This window comes from Hydractinia symbiolongicarpus, chromosome 2, assembly GCF_029227915.1.
Source record: "Hydractinia symbiolongicarpus strain clone_291-10 chromosome 2, HSymV2.1, whole genome shotgun sequence".
NCBI classification, from domain to species: Eukaryota; Metazoa; Cnidaria; class Hydrozoa; order Anthoathecata; family Hydractiniidae; genus Hydractinia; species Hydractinia symbiolongicarpus.
Window position 1 is genome coordinate 12,948,251 of NC_079876.1, and position 23,877 is coordinate 12,972,127.

At 36.6% G+C, this 23,877-nt stretch overlaps 1 protein-coding gene across 1 annotated transcript; it reads right to left on the minus strand.

The window, feature by feature from the left end:
- Positions 1–7,727: 7,727 nt before the first annotated feature.
- On the minus strand, positions 7,728–15,112 carry LOC130629501 (uncharacterized). Its single transcript, XM_057442735.1, has 3 exons — positions 13,533–15,112; positions 12,743–12,987; positions 7,728–12,646 (listed from the first exon to the last, which is right to left on the minus strand). The coding sequence occupies exons 1-3, from the start codon at positions 14,353–14,355 to the stop codon at positions 12,569–12,571; spliced, it is 1,146 nt and encodes a 381-aa protein (XP_057298718.1). The 5' UTR covers positions 14,356–15,112; the 3' UTR covers positions 7,728–12,568.
- Between the last annotated feature and the right edge of the window lie 8,765 nt (positions 15,113–23,877).

A 23,877-nucleotide genomic window follows, 5' to 3' on the forward strand; every position in this document is an offset into this window, starting at 1 on the left:
AAAACGAAGAAAGAAAGGGAAAATGTTAATCTAGCTAGTATATCACTACTTTTTTACATGTAATGAACCCTTTCTTATTCTCACTCACACCTAAGGCTAGTAGCATAAAACTACTGACTGAGCTGGAATAATAATAGAACTTAAATAGCTATAGCTAGCTACTTGAATTGAAGAGTTAGCTAGCAATAGCATAAAAAATATCAAACAGTAGCATAATGGCTAGTATAAAACTAGCTACAAAGAAATAGATTTTCTGGCTCTAGCTAGCTAGCTTTACATATACTACACAGTGAGTGAGATAATACACTCAATCACTGTGTCATGTTTTTTTGCGTGCGCAGAAATGGAGGTAAAAGGTCCGCTTGGTTTGTTTATATTTTTACCTCCATTTCTGCAAGTAAATATCGGGACTGTGATTCCATGTATTCTACTTTGTAAGAATGTCCCATCACGTATATAGCTTGTTCTAGCTAGCTAGCTAGCTACAATCACCCACAAAATGTGTTGCCCCTGGCAATTTTATACCACAGACTAAGAACCAAAAAGTTTAGCAAAGTCTGGAAATGAACATAGCTGGCCAGATATTTTGCAGATAGTACGTTCCGTTATTACCCATGATCAATGTTTATAAAGATATGTCACATGTAATCGGTTATGTTGCTTAGCCACAAAGAGCAGTTTTTAACATTGAGGGGGGGGATAGAGAGCCATATTCTTTGTAGCGGTTGTAGCTATATATATATATTGTACACACGTTAGGGAATAAACTTTTTTAACCCTGCTGCTGAGCACACACCAGTGTGGCTCAAGTTACAGAAACTAAAATTATTTCAATATACATAACATATATATAGCTAGGGAAATTCTTTCAACATCATTTCTTATTACTGAGGCTTTTTAAATTCCGATAAGCGGTTCTCATGCAACCGTCAACATATATTAAAAGTCTTTAATTATATAATTATTTCCTATTTAATTTCCCAAGATGTACAAATAATGTTCCTAACTTCTGTTTCTGTAACTTGACCTGATCTTACATCAACAGGGCTCTAGCAACGTTTTTGTTCAGTTTGGAATAAGAGCTTTTTATCCTACTGTCATAAAAACCTGTTTGCAAAATAAACATATATATACTGCTGTTTGTTTTTTAGCTGGACAGGGTAACAATGGGCTGTTTCCGCTGTATTTTTTTAAACTGAATTGCAATAAAGGTTTTTTGGAAAATGTGTTTAAGCCTATCAGATGTCACGATTAATTTTGATCTTTCACAGAAACTTTTCCCATAAAATATTGCAGTTTTTTTACTTTGAGAGGGTAAAAACAGGTTATAAACTGTATTTTTATTTTTAAATGTTACAAAATTTTCCAGATAGTAAAATTGTTTTAGGAGCGTAGGATAATAACAGGTTGTTAACTGTCTGTTTGTTTGAACCGACGTTAGGATAGGTTTTATGCCGAAACGTATGTGCGAAACAGTATATCTGTACAAATCACTAAGCCCAGTGTTAACAACAAGCTGTTACCTGTGTTTCTATTTAACAGAAGTTGCGCTAATATTTTATTTGAAATCTTATTAAACATATATGGATGTGCAACATTGTTTACCTATACTAAGCGCTTACCCTGAATTGAAATTCACTTTTTAAGTTTTGCGAGAAACATTTTGAGAAATTCGCTAAGATGGGCACAACATATAAACCGTATTTTTGAAGAAAAGTTATTATTTGAAAAATATATTACACCTGAAACATCTTACTGTTGTGTGTGCTTCACATAATTTATGATATACTGCATACTTGTACTTAAGCGATCCACATAAATGTGTGGCACAGTTTACAAAACTTATTAATCTCTCTACACCAGACGTTTAACGCCTGGTGTTGGAGTTACTTGTGACTAAACCAGACATTTCAATGCCAGGTCCCCCTGTCTAGTTACTAAAAAGACTATGTGAACATATATAAGATGCACATGTAAATTTTTTTTATATATATGTATATTCATGCCCTGTTGGTCTAATATCTATGATACTCATACAAATGAGAGATCCAGGTTTAAATCCTGGACAGGGCTAGGAAAAATATAATTATCTTGCATCTACAACAGGCAGGTATTCATAAGTGTATGATATTAGCTATATTGAGTATAATAGGTAATTATTGAGTTGCGGAGGGCGGAATTGCGTACATTCATCACTTTCATTTATAGAGCCCAAAAATGCTTTGTTTTTGTAATAGATCTATCACTTTATGGTAAAAAGTTTTGTGTTGATAAACCTGCTAGGCACAAGAAACCAAAAAGGCGTTTTTTTACACTTTTTTTGCCTTTCTCGTGGACTTCTCTGATTATTTCCAATTCTTGACTTTTTAATGTTGTTGTCATTGGAACCAAGTTAATTTTTAATCTCAGGTTTATCAAAAAATGATAGTTTTTTCAGCGTTATGACCGATTGTTTAAATATTTGTACTGGCACATAATTCTGCTAACATGATTCACTGTATATTGACCTGATATAAATTTGAGACCTTTTTTATGAGCCATTGAATTTGAAATATTTGCACCTCAATATGTTCTATACTCCTGCCCTAATATGATACATAGCTTAGACATATTGAGTATACACATTCTTTGAGTTGTAGGGGCAGATTTTCTTTTAAGGTGCCTGCCTCTGCCTTGCCGTTTCCTGGCCTTGCCAGCGCTGACTGTTTCTTTGCCTACTCTTCCTATGCCTTTTCTGGTGCCTGCCTACTATGCCTTGCCTGAGCCTTCCATGCCTTGCCTAGCCTGCTTTGCCTACCCCTACCTTGCCTACCCCTGCCTTTCTGATTCCTCTTCCTGTTTCCTTGCCTGGCTTTGGCCATACCCTTTCCTTGGCCATGCTTAATGCCTTTGCCTTGGCAACCTCTCCGCAACACTTTCTATATTGATTGTTAACAAGATTTCTGGGTTTTCTAAAGGCATGCATCCCACGGGAATTACAAATAAATGTCTAGGTAGCTATATAGCTAGCCATGGCTAGCTAACGTAGTTACTTAGCTACTTAGAGCTAACATAAAAAATAATAAAAATTAAAAACACGTGAAAGTTGCGGAACAGAAACTATAAAATGCGAAGTACGTACAGTAGAATTGATAACTTACGAAATGATCACTTTGTTTCGATTTGTTCGCCACCCAACCCAATGAAGCCAGGTTCGAAGAAATTAATTCTCCATCGTAGGCTTTCTGTACGCGAGAAAAGCAATACTTAGAACCCTGCACCTGAATCGGGGTCCAGAACTGCAGTTCGAAAACGTTTCTTTCGCAAGATCGTCCTCAGAGGCTTTTCCTCTTTTGGCATCAAAGCCTGCAGTTTACATCCAAAATAGATAATTTATTTGCGCGTCATAATATATGCAACGATTTAGGTTGGATAGGAGGATGAACCAGACTCATCCTCGTCTCTAGGGTTTGTTGCCTATTCCAGGGCCGCTAGCGCTTACTCAGACCTTGACCTTTCGGATCATGTTCATCAGTAATGAATTTACCATGCTAAAGCACATTATATTGCTGTTTAAACGCCAGCATGCTTCTGTAAAAACATTTATTTGCTAGCTTAGAGAAGGGATTGTAGTGTATTGTAGCGTAGGCATAAAGACTGGAGGTTGCTAATTTTGACCCAATTTTAAACCTATCATTAATCTGGGTTGCTAATAAAAAATTATTAAGCCAGCATTTATAAGATATTGAAAACTTATTTTATACCTAGCTAGCAAACATCTAAGCTAGCTTTCATCTTGTTTCCTTTATTTATTATTTATATGCCGTCCCGTTATGAAAAAAGAGACAAAGAGTCCTGTGATCGAGGTGTAATGGTGTAAAGAAAGCCTAAAAAGCCTATGTTTAAAGTATCCGAGAGATGAGCATTTTTATTTGCAGTGAAAGGGAAATTATGTTTGCTCGGAGATCATTCTTACTCAAAACATTAAAGAGGAAGGGATTTCCTAATAATGATCACGTAAGGAAATACAATTGAAATACCCAGTAAAAAAGCGCAGTCAGTACCGTTATCCGATTAAGCTCGTAGCACTTAAAAGCACCCTCCACGATTAAGTGCCCGTGCAAAAATTCAAAAACTAGTCGGTTGCCCGTGGAAAAATCCACGGGTTCGCCCGGCCTTTTTATACAGCATTAAGGGGGATCTTTCTGAGAATTTTGTTCACGCGTTTAATCCTATTTTTTATCCGAAAATCCAGAAAAAACGGATTTGGGGACAATTTTTGGTTTTTATTTATGCGGACAATATGTTAATAACTTCTACTTTGTCAGGAACTATGAATAGAATGTAAAAATTTGCACAAGTGCTGACATCAGCAAAAATTCATCTCTGCTATTTTGTTTTATTCACGACGTGTATGCACAGATTAATTCAATCTCGACAACCGACTTTTTCTGATACTGCGAAACTCCGCATAAAATCGCCATTACTTAAAATTGATAGAAAATAGCACATTAGAAAGGAATTATTATATTGAAAATGTACACTAACGTTACAATAAACGCATGAAAAAATATACCTTTAAAAATTCTACATGCAACTTTGTCACAATCTTCTACAGATAAAATAAGACTTTAGATAAAATGACGCAAATAAAAAATAGATTTAAAAATTCTACATGCAAGAATGTCACAATCTATAAATGCAGTTTAAATATTACTTGTGCAAATTACAATATAAGTCCTCATAAAATCAAATAAAAATAGATTTAACATAACTACAAACAAGTCTGCTACTGCAGTTACAAGAAGACTTAAATCACGTAAAAAAGTGAAACATAATATACCATGCTACACCTGAACAACAATTCCCTATACCATGCTTATGCAGTTTTAAACACGTGAAACATTTGTAACAATGCGTTGTAGGATCATTGCTAACATGATTTTTAAATGGAAATATCTGGTGAGTAGGCACAAAGATATTTGATTTTATCATTAATGTGTCATTGCTTCTGTACAAAATTAAAAATATGCTAACAAAAGCTTAAATAAACCTCTTCGTAGTTTTAGTTTACACATTCTGTTACCCCTCTTTGTTATTAAGAACTACAACCCTCGAAAATACATATTGGGAATTTCATTTTGAGCTCACCCTTCCCCCCATAGTCAAGATGGTATTTGCCTAGCTGATTTATTCAGAAGTAGTCCAGGAACCGCAGACGTAAATAACATTGACTTTTTGAGGGAAAGGGGGACAGTTGAAAGACATTATGACAAAATACAAGGAAAGAAGGCCTAATTGGCCATTTATCACCTTTTTTACCAAATATTTTTTCAGAGGTTGTCTGAATTTTGAAAATTTAAAAAAATTCATAACTTTAGAATTACTGGTCTTTTGACTTTAATATTTTGCATATTCAACTAACAGGTAACAAGTTTTACGTATGTGTTGTTATTATTTGAGAAATCAATAATGGCGGATATGAGCTGCAATATTTGTGATTTTCATGATTAGTCTGAAAAATTTAGAGTTTACCTAATATGTGTTATATTTTTAGCTATAAAAATGAAATATCAAAAATTGAGAAAATCCCATGCTGTACACATTTATGTCTTTCACAAAGACAAAGGGGTTAAGAGATCCGCGATATACGAAAGAGATATAAACACTACTCTAAATCCTCCGTATATAGACACACAAAACTGATATTGCACAGAATCTCATGACAGAAGACATGCAAATGCTGGAAGGCCAAAATCGTTAACAGTACAAGATAAACGAAATTAGGGAATTACACTGGCTACAGGAGGAAGAAGGCACCTTTGCGTCAAATCATCTAGGGGTCTGTGCTAATGCAACTTATGTCACAAAAATGCACAGTTCGTAACCATCAGAAAAAGGCAGGATTAACTACCAACAGACGAGAAAAAAGGAGAGAATGTCCATCAATGATTTGTTTAAAAGGTGGATGTTTTGTGCAAAAGTGCAAAAAGATTATGCAGATGTTTGGAAACAAGGGATTTCATTTCATTTGGATTGCAAAAGTTTTTAACATAAGAAGAATCCAAGGGACCAAGCCAGAGCCTATCATAGCCAGGAATGGAGAAGGAAAAGTGAGGGATTAAGCCAAGGTTGTACTGCAAAGACCAGAAATGTGGAAAGTGGTGGCAAGATGGCACAGTTCGTTGTGGCCATTGCGTACGATAAATAATATGTGAAAGATATGATAAAATGAACGGCAAGTATTTTCAGATTTTATTGCGCAAAATTTTGATTTTATGTTTTCGTAATGTGAAGCGAAAGATGATTCTTGTGCTGTTATAGAAAAGGTTAGGGCTAAGATATTTAAGATATCTCCTCGCAGTTCGGATTTAAATCCTGATGAGTATTTTTTTAACATTATAACAGAACAGTTGGAGAGTGATGCGATAACACATGGGAAACATTACACATGAGAATTTTGAGGCTTTTGTTCAACAAGTCCATAATACAATGCTGAATTAATCTTTTAAAAAACGTAACAAAATTATAGACAGCATGCCTAATCGAACAAAACAAACAAGTTTATTTAAAATATTAACAAAGTTTTTCATGTTATTGCTGGAAATATAACGGTTAACCGAATGACAAAACCCGGCTTATGAGAGTTTGCAAACATTTTTCAAGCCTAAAACACTAAATTATTGCTTTTATGTTTAATTTAAGGAAATACCAACGGTTAACCCAACTGTTCCTTAAAAATATTATATAATCATTATACAACGGGGAATGCCTTGCCACTAATATTGTTTACAAGGTCGAAGTCAACACCAACGAACGGAGAGCCAACTATTATTGCACATCGGAAAGCGAATTTAAAAATAGATTCAACAACCACACCAAATCGTTACAGCACCAGAAGTACAAAAAGGAGACTGAGCTTTTGAAGTTTATTTGGAAGTTAAAGCATGAAGAAAAAGAATTCACCATTAACTAGTCTATAGCCACGCGTGCAAGACATACAAAGGTGGTACCAATTGTTGTGACTTCTGTTTCACAGAAAAACTGTGTATTTTGAGAGCTGACTCTAAAAATCTGTTAAACAAAAGGAACAAGCTCATCAGCAAATGTTGTCATAGAAACAAATATGTAGTTAACAATGTAAAATAAAGTCACAATTGTAAATCCCTTGGTCAACTGTAATTTTGTAATTTTATAAAACAATTTCACATTTTGTAGTCACTTGTAGTTTGAGAATTGTTGAGAAACATGAAACTCAGAGTTGGCACTAAATTTTATGTGGTTACTTAGTTTTACTTTAACATATATATTATTATGTAATTACTAGCCGGGAAACCCGGTGTCGAAACGCCCTGAGGGGTGCTTAATAAGAGTCGTAAACTGTGCCACACGGTCAGGTGGGTCCTTTAGTACAGGTATGCAGTATGCCGTAAATCAAGCAAAGCGCATACACCATTATAGTGTTGCAACTGTCACATATTTTTCAAAAAAGAACTTTCCCACAACAAAAGCTGAAATAAAAACAGAGTTTACAAACCGTTGTTACTCCGTCATAGCAAAAACAATTAGTCAATATTATTTTATTTTGCGGAATCAGTTTCAGTAAACGTTAAAAAATTAATCGTGACATCGGGCTAAGCGTTTAGTACAGTTAAACAGAGTTGAAGAGGCGTGAAGGGACAATACCCTTTTGAAAAAACTTTCTCGCAGACTCTGTTTAAATAAAAACACAAGAAACAGTCCATTACCAACACAGGGTTGAGTGGTTAGTCCAGGTAAACAGTGTTGCACACCCGTACATACGGGATATGCACACCCGTACAGACAGGATAGGTACATAGCACAGGTACTCTGTGTCTCATTAATAAACTTTTGACTTTTGCTAAATTTACCTACCTCTACCTCTAGCTAAAACTTTTACATTTTAGCTAGAGGTAGCTAACCACAGCTCACAACCAAGTAAAGTTAACACAAAAATCAGAAATGTTAGCTAACATCTACGTTGGTAGCCAGAATCTTAAAATTGGTTTTGTTTAAGATTAATAAATGGCTAGAGAACGTGACAGTAAGAGGCAAATAAAAATAATACAAATCTTTAGGTGGCTGAATAGGTAGCTTAGCTAGTAGCTAGCTAGCTTACTATAAAGTAAAGGTGAATAAAAATGTAAACAAAAAAAAATACCCGAAAGTAAAAGAAACTGCAATCTTGTTAGAATACAAATAGAAGTATCAGAAAGAAAAATTAAAGCAAACAGTTAAGAAGCTTTTCTTTCTCCAGCAATGAGTTGGTTCAATCTGCTTGCCAATTTCGGACCGATAACATAAAAATCGTTGCTAAGAAATATGAAGAGCTTTAGTTTCTGATTGGTCATTTATATAAAACTCCGCCCCTGATTGGACCTTTATTTTAGCGGCAATTGTCCCTGTGCCAGTGGGGGCCCAACGGTTTCTCGCCCTGTATATTTTGTATTTCGTGCGTGGTTAACACAAGTCGCTTTTGACGCACAAACAGACAGACGACGGCTATTATTATAGAGATATATTTATATTTTTATTAAAAAATTAGGGTCCTTAAAAAATTTGCCGTTTACTGTTTTCCAGCCTACCATTGCATTTTCTTGCTGACCACAAAAAGTTTGATCCTTTAATATTCTTTTATTTTCCCAGTATTTCGCTGATTTCCGACACAAAAATGGTTAAATTACTGACGTAAATCAATTCTTCATAAGTATAAGCATAGTTAAATAAAAATATAGCAAACAAATCGCTAAGCAAATGAATAATCAAAACAAAAGAGTACCTTATGTATTTACGCTGACATGTTTCAAGTTAGTTAAGATGGTGCCGACGTTTGCTGTGACTGCTGTGGAGCACTCAGCTATGGAGAACATTGGTTCTTTCCATAAACAAGCTATTAAAGCTTGACAAAGAGCAAACTTTTTAAGGTATATTGATGTCAACATTTCCCGGTTTAGAACATCCTGAAGTAACGATTGAACTGGACAACAACACCTGATAATAGCAGTCCATGCTGGGGACTAAGAACAACAACAAACAGCAATTCTGAAGTGCAACGATTGTTTTCCTGGAGGTACAAAAAATAGACCCAGCATTATACAGTAAAGCAAGGGTCACGAAGAGACTGAAGTAGAAAAAATGACTTTTTTTGTTTGACGAAAAGGAAAAAATAAATAATCTGCCACCCGACCGACTTAAGGGCAGCCTAACCTTTTATTGGCACTTAATTTTAATGTTATAGATGGTATATAGTGCTTATCACTTGTGGCTTTCTGGTCCCACATGAACAAAAGTTTCCTTGTTAGGCAAGATAAATTTATGTTGCTGTGGCATAATTTCGAAAATAAACAATAGATTCTTATCACAAGAATCAATATAAACTTATCACAAAAATTTCAGCTTCTAAGTGACATTTGTGACCAAAAAAGCGTTTTGAATTCACAAACAACAGAATTTCTTTAAACATACAACGTCAAATAACATATTAAAGGTACACATTGCTCGAAGAAAGATAAGGAAAAAACCTAACAAAATATTTGAATTAACGCACAAATACACGCTGGTTAAGGCATTGAAAGAGCCTTTTTACCAAAATAGGTTTGTTATTTTTAGGAGACTATACAAAAGTTATTGACAGTTTAAGCAAAGAAATCTCTTAAACAATTTTGGAAGTGATCCTAGAATTGCAGATATCAAAACAGCCTATTTAGACTATGTTTACACATTGCGGATAGATGTCGTTGCGAAATGATTGTTGCAGGTAGGCCTCGCATTCACACGGTTTGAAAGCTATCTGATACGCAAAACGGAATGATTCCGTTGCACTATAAATAATGAAATCCAAAACAAAACAATTCCGGAATGAAACCTATCTGCAATGTGTGAAAAAAACCTTCAAGTTATGACAGCGTTTAAAATAACGGCCAGTCAACGGTCACTGACTGACAAATTTTGTTGATCGACTGTCAGGATCATTTTAGGAGAGGTCAGACAGATGGACAATCATTTCCATGCTTCGTGAAAAAAATATTTACTATTATAATGTATATTAATAATTAATATACATTATTATCTACTGTTAAGAATAGATAATAATCTAAATATCTCCCTTCACTTTTATTTCCCATTGATTCATATACATTTTTTTGATTTTTTTACCTTTTGTTTTACTGTAAATAGCTAGCTAAAATGCTACCATTTTGACTACAAATAAAAGGTTTCGCCGTTTGTTTATTTATTTTTTAATAGAGAGAAAAGTTTGAACCCAGGGCTTTTTAACTTTCTTACATCTGGATAGAATTAAATTTCATGATTGAAACTGGCAGTCGTCAAATATTTATTTAAAGTGGTGTTATGCATCATAAACTTGTTGGTTCTGATTTTAAGTAGGTGATGTTTGGGTAACATGGATTTTATTCCGCATGGGGTCAAGGAAGTCTTCCATAACCCTGATGTATTTAGTGGTGTTTAGTAATGTTATATGTTAGAAAAATTATCTTTTATTTAAAAATTCTTGATAAACATCCTCTTGCGAATACATAACGTCCTCTTCTATTGCAAGTTCAAATTAAAATAAAATTAATTTATTTGAAATTATTTATATATTTAGAAGAATTATTAAAGGTATAAGGTATAAAATTGTCATTTACTATAATGACAATCTGCCAAAAACAAAGAATACTCAAATGGAAGTAACAAGAAAGCAGCCGATACAGATGGATCCATTGTGAATACAAAACATCTATCAAAATCAAATATTTTAAAAGGTTGAAAATGACCAATCAATGTTTGTTAAACCGTTGGAGAATTTTGATGTCGATAGTTAAGTGTCAATACCAAAAGTCAATTTGCCTGAAAACACATTAGTTGTTGTTAATCTGATCAAAATTTTACCAAGCACTGATGGAATAGATATCTATTATGAAGATATAGCTGTGGTTGGGCAATCACTGAAAAGTAAAAAAGAGCATGTACCAGGTATGATTTGAATGAAGACGAAATGCTGTTTTACAACCCGCGTACGCAGGTAAGTAGTATATTAAGTTAGATACATATATTGGAGTTATAGTCTTAAGAAATGATGAACCACCCCAACAATATTAAACTATGGTGTTACTGGTGTTACATACGACATGTGAGGACATACAAGGGTAAACTGAAGTTTTTGGTGGAACGACCTGTAACATATTACTTTGACAATGAAAGAAATGGTGGTGCTGATGGAAAAGATACCTTGTATTATCATTATATCATCATTATTATCATCATATCATTGTATTATCATTCCGAATTTCATTAGAGATAAAGTTTTCATTAAAATCTTTCAAGTTTTTTACGAATATATATAGCTGTAGAGTGCATTGATGAATGGATTTAACTAAAATGGAAGAATGTATTGTGTCCGACATGAAGAGAAGGAAATGAAGAAGGCAAGGTTTAAAAATCCATAAAAGTTATGATGGAAATTATGCATTACGTTTTAGATAATAGATGCAAGGATTGTGTGTTTTTGTACCATAAAAGAATTTAATGATGAAATTAAAAAAAAATTAAGAGACCTAAGAATGCTGGAAAATCTCTTTATTATGTGGCTAATGACAAATCACAAAAAGCACCATTGAGTTGTCTGCTTTGTCATACGGCAAGGCAGTTTTATCAATAGAATGTACAATTACAAAGAAATACTTAAACACTTGATAGAGAATGCAATCTTTAACATGCTACACACTAAAAAATCAGCAGACAAGGAATTTTGCACTGTATAACTTAATTCTGATATGCAAAATGTCACGAAAAATCATCAAAGAAACTGGCAATGTTCCTATCAGTGTTTTTTTCAATCTCAAAATTGACTTTTAAACTCAATCTTATAAAATGAAAAATATTTGAAGTAAAAAATCCTACTTGATACAATTTTTAAATAAAAAAGTCTGTAAAAACAGAAAAATAAAACATTCAGATAAAAAAGGTTAAATGATGGATAAAAACAAAATGAAAACATCAAAACAAGGTATATTATAGAAAAATATTGCTTATTACTGTTGTTTTTATTCGAAAGTGGCTGTGAATTGCGTGTGTCTGCTGAGATCTACAATGCAAAGTCATTAGAAAGGCTGTTTTATACTTAAGTTTACATAAAACAGTAGTACCTTTAAATCCTGGAATAATCTAGCAATGGAATATAAAGGTGAGCAATAAAGTTCAAAAACATAATGTACACCATTCTTTGTTATAATGCCTATTTGCAAGTTTTAAATTAGATTTTAGACCTAAGAATTTTGGAAACAAGGTTTTTGCTAAATTAGGATTATTATAACGTAACATATGTCTGTATTTTTGAATGATTAAGGCATTGGCACAGAATTCGGATTGTAAATAAGAAAAATATACCTAACAAAGACATGGAATGGGAATGACACCTTACGAGAGGGTAAAAAAATTAAATTGTTAGCAATGGTGACTACAATTATTGAAGCACTTGGATTTTTTTAAGCATAAGCGAGTAATGGTGTCATATGCAGCATAACATACAAATAAAAATATAACACTAATCTTCTAAAAACCTGTACTTCTAAACTTGATTTTGCTCAACCCATCCCCATGCAATAATTGAAATACGACCCTCTGAATGATATTTTTCTGGTGGTACCTAAAGACAAAGAGCAAAAAGTTTTAAAACAAATTTTATGAGAGGAGAATTAGTATGTCATAATTTGATACTGACATACAGAAACACCTTCCATACCTGCAGAATACCATGCCTCCAAATCACATTTACATCTTTGGAAAATACATATATTGTACCATTTGGTTGTGGCATTGAAATAACTGTTTTTGTAGTTGCATGCTCAAATGCTGCTTCTCTCTCGGCTCCAAATGAGACAGCAACTGTAAAATTTTGTGTTTTAGCTTTATCAGGTTTAATAGCTGCAGCATCATGATGAAAAGGCTTCCACTCTTTCGAATCACGATACCAATTTAAACGTGTCGCTATAAAAAACAAATGAATTTATTAAAGGTTGCAAAAGTTGTCTAAAAATTATTTTTCTGAACCATCCTTATACACGGTTCAGTTTCAGCCTACAATTGTTTAAATAAATCTTTTTATCTTGTTAAAATGCTCTTATAGATGATTTCTGCCATTTACAATTCCAGCGGCAAGCTCTTTCGGCTCAGGCATCTCTTGTGGCAGGAAAAAAATATTGGGCTCTAGGTGAAGCAAGATTATTTTAGTACATTTCTTTACACAAAGGGATTTGTTAGGACGCTGAAATTCATCTTTTGAGAATTGAAGGAAGGAAAATTGTTATGAATTAAGAAGGCTTTGACCGTGAAGAGTGAAATAAGTGAAATAATTTTTTTGGGAAATTTTGTGAAAAAAGTTTACAAATCCTTCATATGTGTCTTAAGTACTGTTACCAAGCAATCAATTTTTTCATATTTGTTTTTCACACTTCAAGATTATATAGATTATATTATATATTTAAACAATGGTTAGCTGAAACTGTGAACTTGTGTATTTAGCTAGTCTTTACCTTTAATATCCATGTCAAAATAATCACTGATCTTATTTAGGACCATGTGAAATGTGGGACAAGACTCCTTCCACTTTTTCTTATCATCTGCAATTACATGGCTGTCCCCATGCCACAACTGCCATAAGTCTGTTTCCTCAATGCCAGATTGTCGTATTTCCCCCAATAACTTGTTATAAATTGTCAAATCATTTGGCTCACAAAACAAATCATGCACAACTAATACATCTCGCGATGTTATTTCCCTACTGTATTTTTTCCAACCAGCATGGGCAGCCAAAATTCTCATCTCTGCTGGCTTGTGAGAAGGTTTGAATGTCTCAGTATTCTTTTTTCTTGGTGTCATACCACGTTCCTCTTGCACATGCTTTCTATATGATGGTTGGTAATATGGTTTTTGTTCATTACTATTAGATACAAAATTAAAATTTTCTGGATTATTTTGTCCCCAAGAGTTTCTGTCATCATAGTTTTTTAATGAAGAACTGCTATGTTGTTCGCCATATTTACTACCTCTGTGAGATCCCCGTCCACGACCACGTCTACCATCATTACTTCTTCCAAACAAATGGCTGTTTACACCTCTTCTGCTGGGACTTTTTTTCTTGTGGTGATACACAGGGGCTTCACATCGAAGTCCTTCCTCGCCTGTGTTCCTATCTTCTAAAGAAACTTGGTTAAAGCTATCAACTATATCTTCATCAGGGTTGTGTTTACTTTTCGGTTGATAACGTTCAATTGAATTTCTTCTTTTGTTGTGTTTATGGTCCATTTTGGTTACAATGCACGTGGCGCCTTCAGCAACTAAATAAACAAGTACCATTATGGGAATTCGCGCATACGTTAAATTTTACGTTATTGTTGAAAAAACAACCTCGTCCCTAGCACTTGTCAGGCTTTCGACGGCCCTTTAAATATGGTGGTCATTGCTGTGTGTTGTTAAAGATGTTGCATTCGGTTGTTCTTCTGACAGGTCGTGAAGCTGTTCAATCTCGATTTCATTTTTTTCCTTTTGGCGGCGGGAAAAAATAGACTAAGAGCACTGGGGTTGAAGTTGGCAACTGTTGTAAAAAAAGGAAACCAAACATTTATTGTACAACAAAGAGTTGGATCGACATTTTTAGTATCAAAACTCTTATCCACTTTTTTTAACTCTTTGGTTTCAAAGGGTGTCACGTACTCACAGGCTAAAGGGTCACGTTATCATGGCATGATAACGTGACCCTTAGGCCCCATGATGGGTCTATAAGGGTCACTTTATCAAGAGATCCCAGCTAGCTCCAAAATACACCCGAAAAATAAATACAAAACTATCGCTCTTATATTGTAGAATTTAGAAATATGTGATTGCACATTCTTAGGTGCAGCTAGAGCAGGCATGAAAATAGCAGGAAAAAGAAGAAGATCAATCCCCTAAACCTTCCATGAAAGAGTAGCCAGGAAAGATGAGAAAAATGAGAAAAAGAAATATTACTTTCTCAATGAATAAAAATATTAAGTAACAAAGTGAAGTGACGTATCTTCTACAATCGGGTTGTCGGGTTGTGGTTATTTATGCATAATGACCGGACTCGTAATGACGAGCCCGGTGTGGTACAGCGGTTTCTCTGTCTGAGTGCACCGGTCAGGATCAATCGCAGTATTATATTTTCCCCTTGATTTTATTTTATAAAATTAGAATTGTAATCAAGGCGCCTATGCGTAATTCTTCAATATATACCCATTTCTTGTTACCTTTTGGGATAAAACCTCGAAGTTTATCTTAAAGAGCTCTGGGAACGAAAGTGATTTTTACCTAGAATGAGTCTTGATTTCCCGACATTTTTGAGTAATTGTGTACGCGCGAAAGCAGATGAACAACCTAAACTTTGAAATTGCTCGATTTATATACTACTTGATTAATGAACAGGAAACTTGAGCCATCTTAAGCAACGTTGTCCCCAGGCGCACTTGCCTTCTTGACATCAAAGTTGCCCCGAGGTTTAGCCGCCAAGTAAGCGCTAACTTCTTTGACGAAAAAAACCCTGAGAACGGGGGTGCCATGTTAAGTAGAAGAATGGCTAAAACCATATGTGCCAGTCCTAATTGAATGCATACAAACATGTGGTTAAGTGTTTAGACAGTGTGACCATGACATGTTCAATGCAGCAATTCCAGCACTTTACAAATTATACTATTCAATTTCCAACAGTTTTAAGAAAGGCAAACTTAAGAAATTTATTGTCAAAAATAAACTCCGGAACATTTGCAGAATCAGCTTTAACAACCGCCTTTTTTTCAATAGCAAAAGCTAAGTCCGAACATTTCAAAAAATCCCAGAAGAATTTAAACTATTTAGTGATAACTCACACAAAGTCGATCAGATATCTAGTGCTCCCCTTATATGCTATATTCGACTAAACCTGTCAAACCCCGCACATGCGCTCTATTCTCAAGAATGCAAGTGCTCCTGTGGTGCGTGTAGACAAGATACTTTTATCTATATTAAAATAAAATACCCGTATCTGTTTGTCTGTCACCCAAAATGGTAGCACAAGTAGCGAGATGCGAGGGGCGAATCTGTGCATTTTCCCCCGGACGCCACTAGTTTCCTGAAAAATCGATCGGTATAAAATATTTAAACGTTAGTAGACACGTAAATTTATATAAAGAACATATAACTAATAATAAACGTAAATATATAAAATTATCCTCGAATAAAATTTGGAGCCCTTACAAACTCTATGGAAAAGTCGAGGGGATTACTTGACGTCCTTGATATCAAAAAGGCAAAAACCCCTGGGAACGAGGTTGACTAAAGAAACGGCGTAATAGAAGAACGCAAAAAAAGTCCACGACATCATAAAATCTATCCTCTCTGTGTTTGGTATTTCCTATCTTCCTCAATATTTTTATTTTTTTTGCGTTTGCTTTTCATATCGTGAGCACTTTATACCAGTATTTATTTTAAAGGGGAAAAAAGTTTTGACGGTTTGACGTGTTGGGGCGGGTGCAACGCTTACTTCGACACACGTTAAAGATTTTTGCTAAACAAGATACAAAAATTATAGTATCCAAACAAACTAATATTGACGTTAAAAATCGTTTAAATCCTACTGCGATCCTCCGACCCTCTAGTGTGCCGTGGGTGCAAGGAATCAAGAAACAGACGCAGGGACACAAACTAGAATAAAATAAATAATCAATAAATATAACTTACTAGCTTGTTTGCGATTAGTCACTAAATATTCACACTTCCACTAAGTAAAACAAGAGTTCTACTGAACTCTACTAAATCCACATTCAGATTCTATCATCACAGAAAGCTTCACACAGCTTGTTTAAATTTTAATTTCTGTGCAGATAAAAAACGCCTTTATAAGCAAAAACGCGCTGGGAACAAATAGCAGTTCAACCGTTTCCAGTCGAAATCTTGTCACGGCTCCTCAGGTGGGGAATCGGACTCAACAAGCAGTACAATCTTCGCTATCGCACGGACAACTTCTTCTCCATTGACACGTGACTTGTCGAATATGATGGAACTTGTCAGGAAATACATCGGTTATTCGCGCCATCGGCCAAGAATTTCGAGGTGCGTCAGGTACCATTAGCAGTACGATATCTCCAACACGAAAATTCCTTCGGCCTTTCCACCGTTTGGATTTCTCTTGCAACGTTGCAAGAAATTCTTTTTGCCATCGACTCCAAAATTCGTTTGTGATATGCTGTATACGTCGCCAACGACGTGTAATGTATACGTCAACAGCATCAAATGTTCCAGGTGGAGGTGCAAGAACCCTTGTTTTTGTCGTGAGAAGGTTGCTTGACGAAATCGGCATCAGACTTTCTGGATCACTCAAGGTGGTCACCGTCAATGGCCTTGAGTTGACAACAGCCTCAATTTCGCATAGCAGCGTGCGCAGATTTTCATCGTTGATGCTGTCGCCATGGGTCTTCAAAAGATCTACTAATATAGATCTCACTGTGCAAAATTGCCGTTCCCAGACACCACCGAAATGACTAGCATAAGGTGGATTTCTTCGCCATTCAATTGCATCACAATCATTGTCATTGAGAAATGTATCAATTTTTTCACGATCCAATTCCTTAAAAGCACGCTTGAATTCGTTATCAGTACCAAAAAAATTCGTGCCGTTGTCACTTCTGATGGTTCTGACATTTCCACGACGTGCGATAAATCGCGCAGAGCTTGGATAAAGGAGTCTGTTTCCAAGGAATTAGTCGATTCAAGATGAATTCCTCGGCAAGCCAAGCACGTGAATATGACACCATATCGTTTGACTTCTGAGCGTCTTTCCTTTATCAAGATGGGGCCAAACAGATCAACTCCACAATAAGTAAACGGAGCAGCCTCGTTTACACGATCTTCTGGCAGAGGACTCATTTGTTGTACTCCAACTTTTCCTCTTTGGGTCCGACACTTTAATCACGCGTCAATGACAACTTCTGCAGGGAACCTTTTGTGGACCATTCATTTTGATTGTTGCTCAAAAACTTGTAATCTTCAGCCAGGTAATGCTGCTGTAGAATTCGTATGAGAAACAATTCAGCTTTTTAATCTCGTTTACAGTGACCAGAACAGGACCAGAGGCCGCGTCGGATCTCAGGGTCATTCTGTGTCTTTTTAAACCACCAGTCCTCAATTTCTCCACGAACAGCAGGACAAAGCTACAGACTCAACAGCTTCTTCCAACAAGAATATTTGTTTTCCAATCGGGTGATAAGTGACATGAGTGAAGTGATAAGTGACGTAGCATGGACACTTTTCACAGCTTTTACTTCTGGATCATCATCCGCAACTTGGTATTCACATTTTGGTACACTGTCCATCTTTTCCCACAAAAACTGAGGTCCGCTGAACCATCGTTGTGACTTCCTGATGTCTGTAGGCTTGAGTCCCCTTGACGCATAGTCAGCAGGATTTGAATTCGTCGATACATAGTGCCAATGATTTGGTTTCGTCATTCTTCGTATGTACGCAATACGATTAGGGACGAACAATCTGAACCTTTTCGAGCTGTTCTTGATATACCCAAGGACAACTTGACTGTCAGTCCAATAAGATTTGCTGTCAACCTCGTACTCAAGCTCTCTTCTAACCAAGTTGCCAACTGTTCATTGCACATTGGTATGTGCAATGAATTTTTGGGTTTCGAGACCAAACTCTACCATCTTTTGCTGTTCGTCGTAATGCATAGTTGCTGCATGATGGAGAAGATGTACCACCAAAGATATGCACGCACATCTCATACGCCATCAAGGGAAGGTTGAAATCACCATCTGGCCACCAAAGATATTGCAGATATCCACGTTGTTCTTCTGGTACCCACACTTGGTAGAACATCGCCTTAATGTCTCCCATGAAGGCTATTTGCTCTTGGCGGAATCTCATCAGCACTCCCACCAGCTGGTTCGTCAAATCCGAACCAGACAACAACTCTTCGTTCAGCGAAGTACCACATACTTTGCGCTACAGTCAAAGACAACGCGTATCTTTTTCTTTGTGGGATTAAATACACCATGATGAGGAATGTACCACGACTTTCCATCTTCGTAAGATTTCTTCGCTGGCCTTGCATATCCCTTGTTAAGCATGTCATTCATGAAAGCAGTATATTCTTTGTGGAAATTTGGATCTTTCATGAATCTGAGTTTTAAAATTTCTGCTCGTCGTCTGGCCATGGATTCGTTGTTGGGAAGTTTTGGATTACCACGACGGAATGGTAAAGGGACTCATAATGGCCATTCTTCAATTTGACTTGACGCATCAATTCCATGTATTGTAGATCTTCCTGAGACACCTCAAGATCATCATCCATTAATGTGTCTTCAGTTTTGGTTGCAGCATGTCATCAATACTTCGATCTTCCCATTGATGAATGATGCAAAATTGATGAGCAGTAGGCTCTTTGTTGAGTGACGTCACGCTGATTCTGTTACACAATCTCGCTGTCGTTTGAAACTTCAGCCATTGGTCCAACCACACACCAGCCAAGTTGGGATTTGAAGGCGTAAGGTCCTCCGTTTTGACTGGGGACGACCTTCTCTGGTTCCAAAGCACGAGGACAATTTGCTCGTGTTAGCAAACCAATTCTTACGTCACGTTCTTCGCACAGTTGGTCCGCTACGTCGTTTAAATACGTCCACTGACATATCTTTGTTGGCGTCGGTATTTCTTCATTGCTTAGAGGGATGGAACCTTTGGAATAAGTTTTAGGCATTTTGATCCAATCATTGGTATTTTTGTTGGCACCTTTCACCAAGAGACCATTTTACAATGAAGATTTTTCCGTCTGTTCGCCAGTGAGTGTCTTTACCGTTATCTCACTCTCGGTACCCTTCAGTCCCAAGCAAGACAGGAGTTCTTTGTGGATGAAGGTACCTTGACTACAATTGTCAAGCAGCGCAAACGTTAAGATGTCGGCCATCGCATCTTTGTGTCGAAGGATTACTGGAATGACGCACATACTGATGGATCTTTCTGATGAAGTTGAGGAACCAATGCTGCAATTTCGTGTAAACCAGTCGGGTGTTTCTCTTTGCATGTGGTGCGTGTACGTTTGTTTCTACACGCACTTACGATGTGTCCAGGGCCATAACATCCGAAACAAAGTCTTTTTCTCTAAGCCATCTGCATTTGTCTCTAATAGATCTCTCCATGTAGTCCTTGCATTTCTCGAGATCGTGATTCTTGTCACACGCAGGGCATTTGCTGATATTGGATGAGAATGTTTTGACTGGTCTGGTCTTTCCAGATTCTTTGCCATTTCTCTGTCGTTAGTTTGAATGCTCTTAACGCATCTCTTGAGAACAACGGATCGTTGGCCAACGTGCATTCTTGGTCGACAAATTCTAGAAGATCACTGAGGGTCGGTTCTCTTCCATGCCGCATTCGTAGCATCAGGGTTTTACGATTCCACCTGTCTCTGCCGCTGTTTAAAAGTTTGCTAACAATTGAACACAGAAATTGTCAGGGGCGTCTAACGTATTCCAATATTGCCCTTCAACTAAACTGTTGCACTTCAGCAGGAACGTGTACAGCGTTCGAAACCCAGTTGCATCCCCAGGTTTCAGTTGACTCATCGAAGGCAGCTCTTTTCAATATGCAGCCAATATTTTGTGCGGGTCTCCGATGCGTTTCTCCAGAAGCTGCTTCGCAAGGATGTATCCACTGGTGGGAGGCTTCTGTATGCATCCCTTGATCAGCTCCTTCGCCTCTCCACGTGTGTACTTAATCCATCTTGTGAGTCGTACACGTGGATCTTTGATTTTCTTTTCAACCATCTCTTCAAATGTTGTTATGAAGTACTTAAATTCCAAAACGTTGCCATCGAAGATGTCCAAATCACCGTCGGAGCACCTTGCTGCAGCAACAAATCTCGCAATGCTGCCGCGAGATCTTGATCACGCGTTGATTCATGCTTCCTCGAAAATGTTGATTGTAGTTCATCATCATCATCTTGCTGGAAGTTTGTAACATCTGGTTGATTGGCTGATACATTGCTTCTTCCAAGTGAATTGAAAACATCGCCAACGGCTCGTGATAAGCTAGGACTTGCGTCTTGATAGTTTTTGTCTCCAGCATGATGATTGTTATTCAGGTCCTTAGACACAAATGTTGCATTTTTGTAACGGCAAGTTTCTTCCTTAAACTTGTCGTAATTGCTGACGTCACCATGTTGGTTCGAGGTGAACGTCTTGTACGCAGCCATTTTTGCTTCTGACTTCGCAATTTTCTCTTGCAGCTGTGTTCTTGCCAAAAGATGCTTGCTTTCAGCAAAATTTTCTGCAACTCGAAGCTCAGCAAGCTTCGCCGCTTCATCAGCTATCTTTTCTTGTGTCGATCTTTTTGAAAATTGGCTGCTTGTCGCTCTACTTGAACGACTTCTTCTTGACAGTTGGCTTTCTGAGCGGCTTCTGGTCGAGGCACGCGAAGGAGAGACGTCGCGCTCCAGTTTCTGCTCAGCGTCGCGCAACCACTTGATACTTCTGGTCTTCAGAAGATAGACCTCACCCTCTGCTCTATCTACCACTTGATCATCTAAAGGATCTTCTTCCGCTGTCAGAGTGCGTCTGTACTGTTCGCTGACTTCTATGAATTCCTTCATCAAGGAATCCAGTCTTGACAGCAACTCTCGAACTTTCGTTACATTTATGAAGCTTCTCATTGGCTCTTCGATGTTTGAAATCGTAGCCATGATGTCTAAATTCAACTTCTGACGTTTTCAAAGATAGATACTTCCAAAGTATTCAGCGCCCTTGTACGTCACTTTCCGTCTACGTCCAGTGACGTCACCAGTCACATCTGGCATGCTTCACGACTTTTTCATTGTGTGCAAGGATCAAGCTACTTTGTTGGGGCGGGTGCAATCAATCAAGATACGCTTACTTCGACACACGTTGAAGATTTTTGCTAAACAAGATACAAAAAATATAGTATCCAAACAAACTAAAATTGACATAAAAAATCGGTTATATCCTACTGCAATCCTCCGACCCTCTAGTGTGCCTCACTAGTGGGTGCAAGGGATCAAGAAACAGACGCAGGGACACAAACTAGAATAAAATAATCAATAAATATAACTTACTAGCTTGTTCGCGATTAGACACTAAACATTCACACTTCCACTAAGTAAAACAAGAGTTCCACTGAACTCTACTTAATCCACATTCAGATTCTATCATCACAGAAAGCTTCACACAGCTTGTTTAAATTTTAATTTCTGTGCAGAAACAGACAAAAAACGCCTTTATAAGCAAAAACGCGCTGGGAACAATTAGCAGTTCAACCGTGTGTTGTTCCCAAGACATATACACGACATAATATAAACTAATTAAAACGGCATTAACAGACGTTTCTACAAAATATAAAGTCGTAAATGCGTTTTCTCTTTTGTTTCTAAGTTTTTTTTTAAGCATTCCTTGCCCTGTGAAACAATCTTTAATGTCTCGCACCTGGCGCTTAGAAATCCTACCATTTTGAATAAATTGAAAAACATTCCCAAATCTCTGATACTCCCGCATCGAGTTCCTACTGAATTCTGGATGTCCAGTGCTTCAGATAAATCCGTTGTAAGATTTCTACCATCTCACGCGACTCCATAAAGTATGCGTAGAAAATACATCGTTATTGCACCTTTACGTGTTGATGTGTTTAGATTGTGTTAAAAAGTTATAGGAAGCAGAAAAATAACATTTCCCGCAAAATTGCAAAAACGCGCATTTAGGCCGTCGCCTGAGACAGCTCTAATCGCATACCTCTCAAGCTTTGCAAAGGTGGTTTAGTTGACATGTAATACGAAAAATAAATACTCAACAAATGTGAATTTAAGGGACTGCCGCAACGATGTGGCTATTTACTACCCGCATATTATATTTAGATTTAAGCATGAGCTTGTAGCGTTTTTTGATGAAGATGAAATTCGTACGTGTTTTGCAAATTTTTTTTATAGATATAATAAAGAATACGCTACAATCTACAATCGCGGTTAATTTGAACAATGTTTTAATTTATATGTAAATACAGTTTGTGAGTCGCTAATACATCATGTAGTAATTATCACGTGTCGCTTGTGCAAATTATGACTGTTTCTGTGCGGTCGGGCTGCAGGTATCACTGACTGTACGTATCGATATTAGGACCCTTACTCTTTCTTTACCAATTTTGCGTGGTATTTTCTTTCCAATGTTGAAATCCTCAGCAAGAAATAAAGTAACGATATTAAAGAGCAATGCATAATTGAAATAACAAGGAACTATTTAAATAGAAGAGGCTTTTAGTATGAGAGCCGAACTCTGTGCAAGACTTTTTCCGCCTCTATATAATGGAAAAAGTGTAGTGGGATGCTTGAAACAGTCTGTTGTATTTTATATGGAAAAAGGCTTCCCGTCGCCTTAGGTTAAGAGGGATCTCGCTAGCAGGATGGGATGAAATTTTTCGGGGAAACACTGACTTTAGTAGAAGTTTTGATAAGAGTAGAATCCGACAATGGTCTTGTCCAACCTCTTATCTAAATAGCTCTATGATTTTCTAAACACCATCCCCATGGTAGTTGCTTTTCGGGGGGATGTGGCAGGATGATAGCTCTGGCGGCACAGTGAAAGGAGTTGAGGCACAGCATAAGATTTTACTGAACAAGGTGGCAAATATCTTTATAAATGCACGTCCTCTTAAAACGTGGTAATATTTAGAAGGAGGGAGTCAGTGGCAATGTGCACCTGTACTGTTTGATTTTTACAACTTCACAATTTTTTTTTTTTACTTTTTGTTAAAAACTTACAAAGCGCTATCAAAGCATCTTGGTCACACCAAAAACCAACGAAATAGTTTCCAGAAAGAGAACTA

Coding starts and splice junctions, on each gene's coding strand:
- LOC130629501 (XM_057442735.1), bottom strand. CDS start 14,355: ATGGTACTTGTTTATTTAGTTGCTGAAGGCGCCACGTGCATTGTAACC. Junction 12,988..13,532: donor TTTTGACATGGATATTAAAG/GTAAAGACTAGC, acceptor TGTTTTTTATAG/CGACACGTTTAAATTGGTAT. Junction 12,647..12,742: donor GGAGGCATGGTATTCTGCAG/GTATGGAAGGTG, acceptor CTTTGTCTTTAG/GTACCACCAGAAAAATATCA.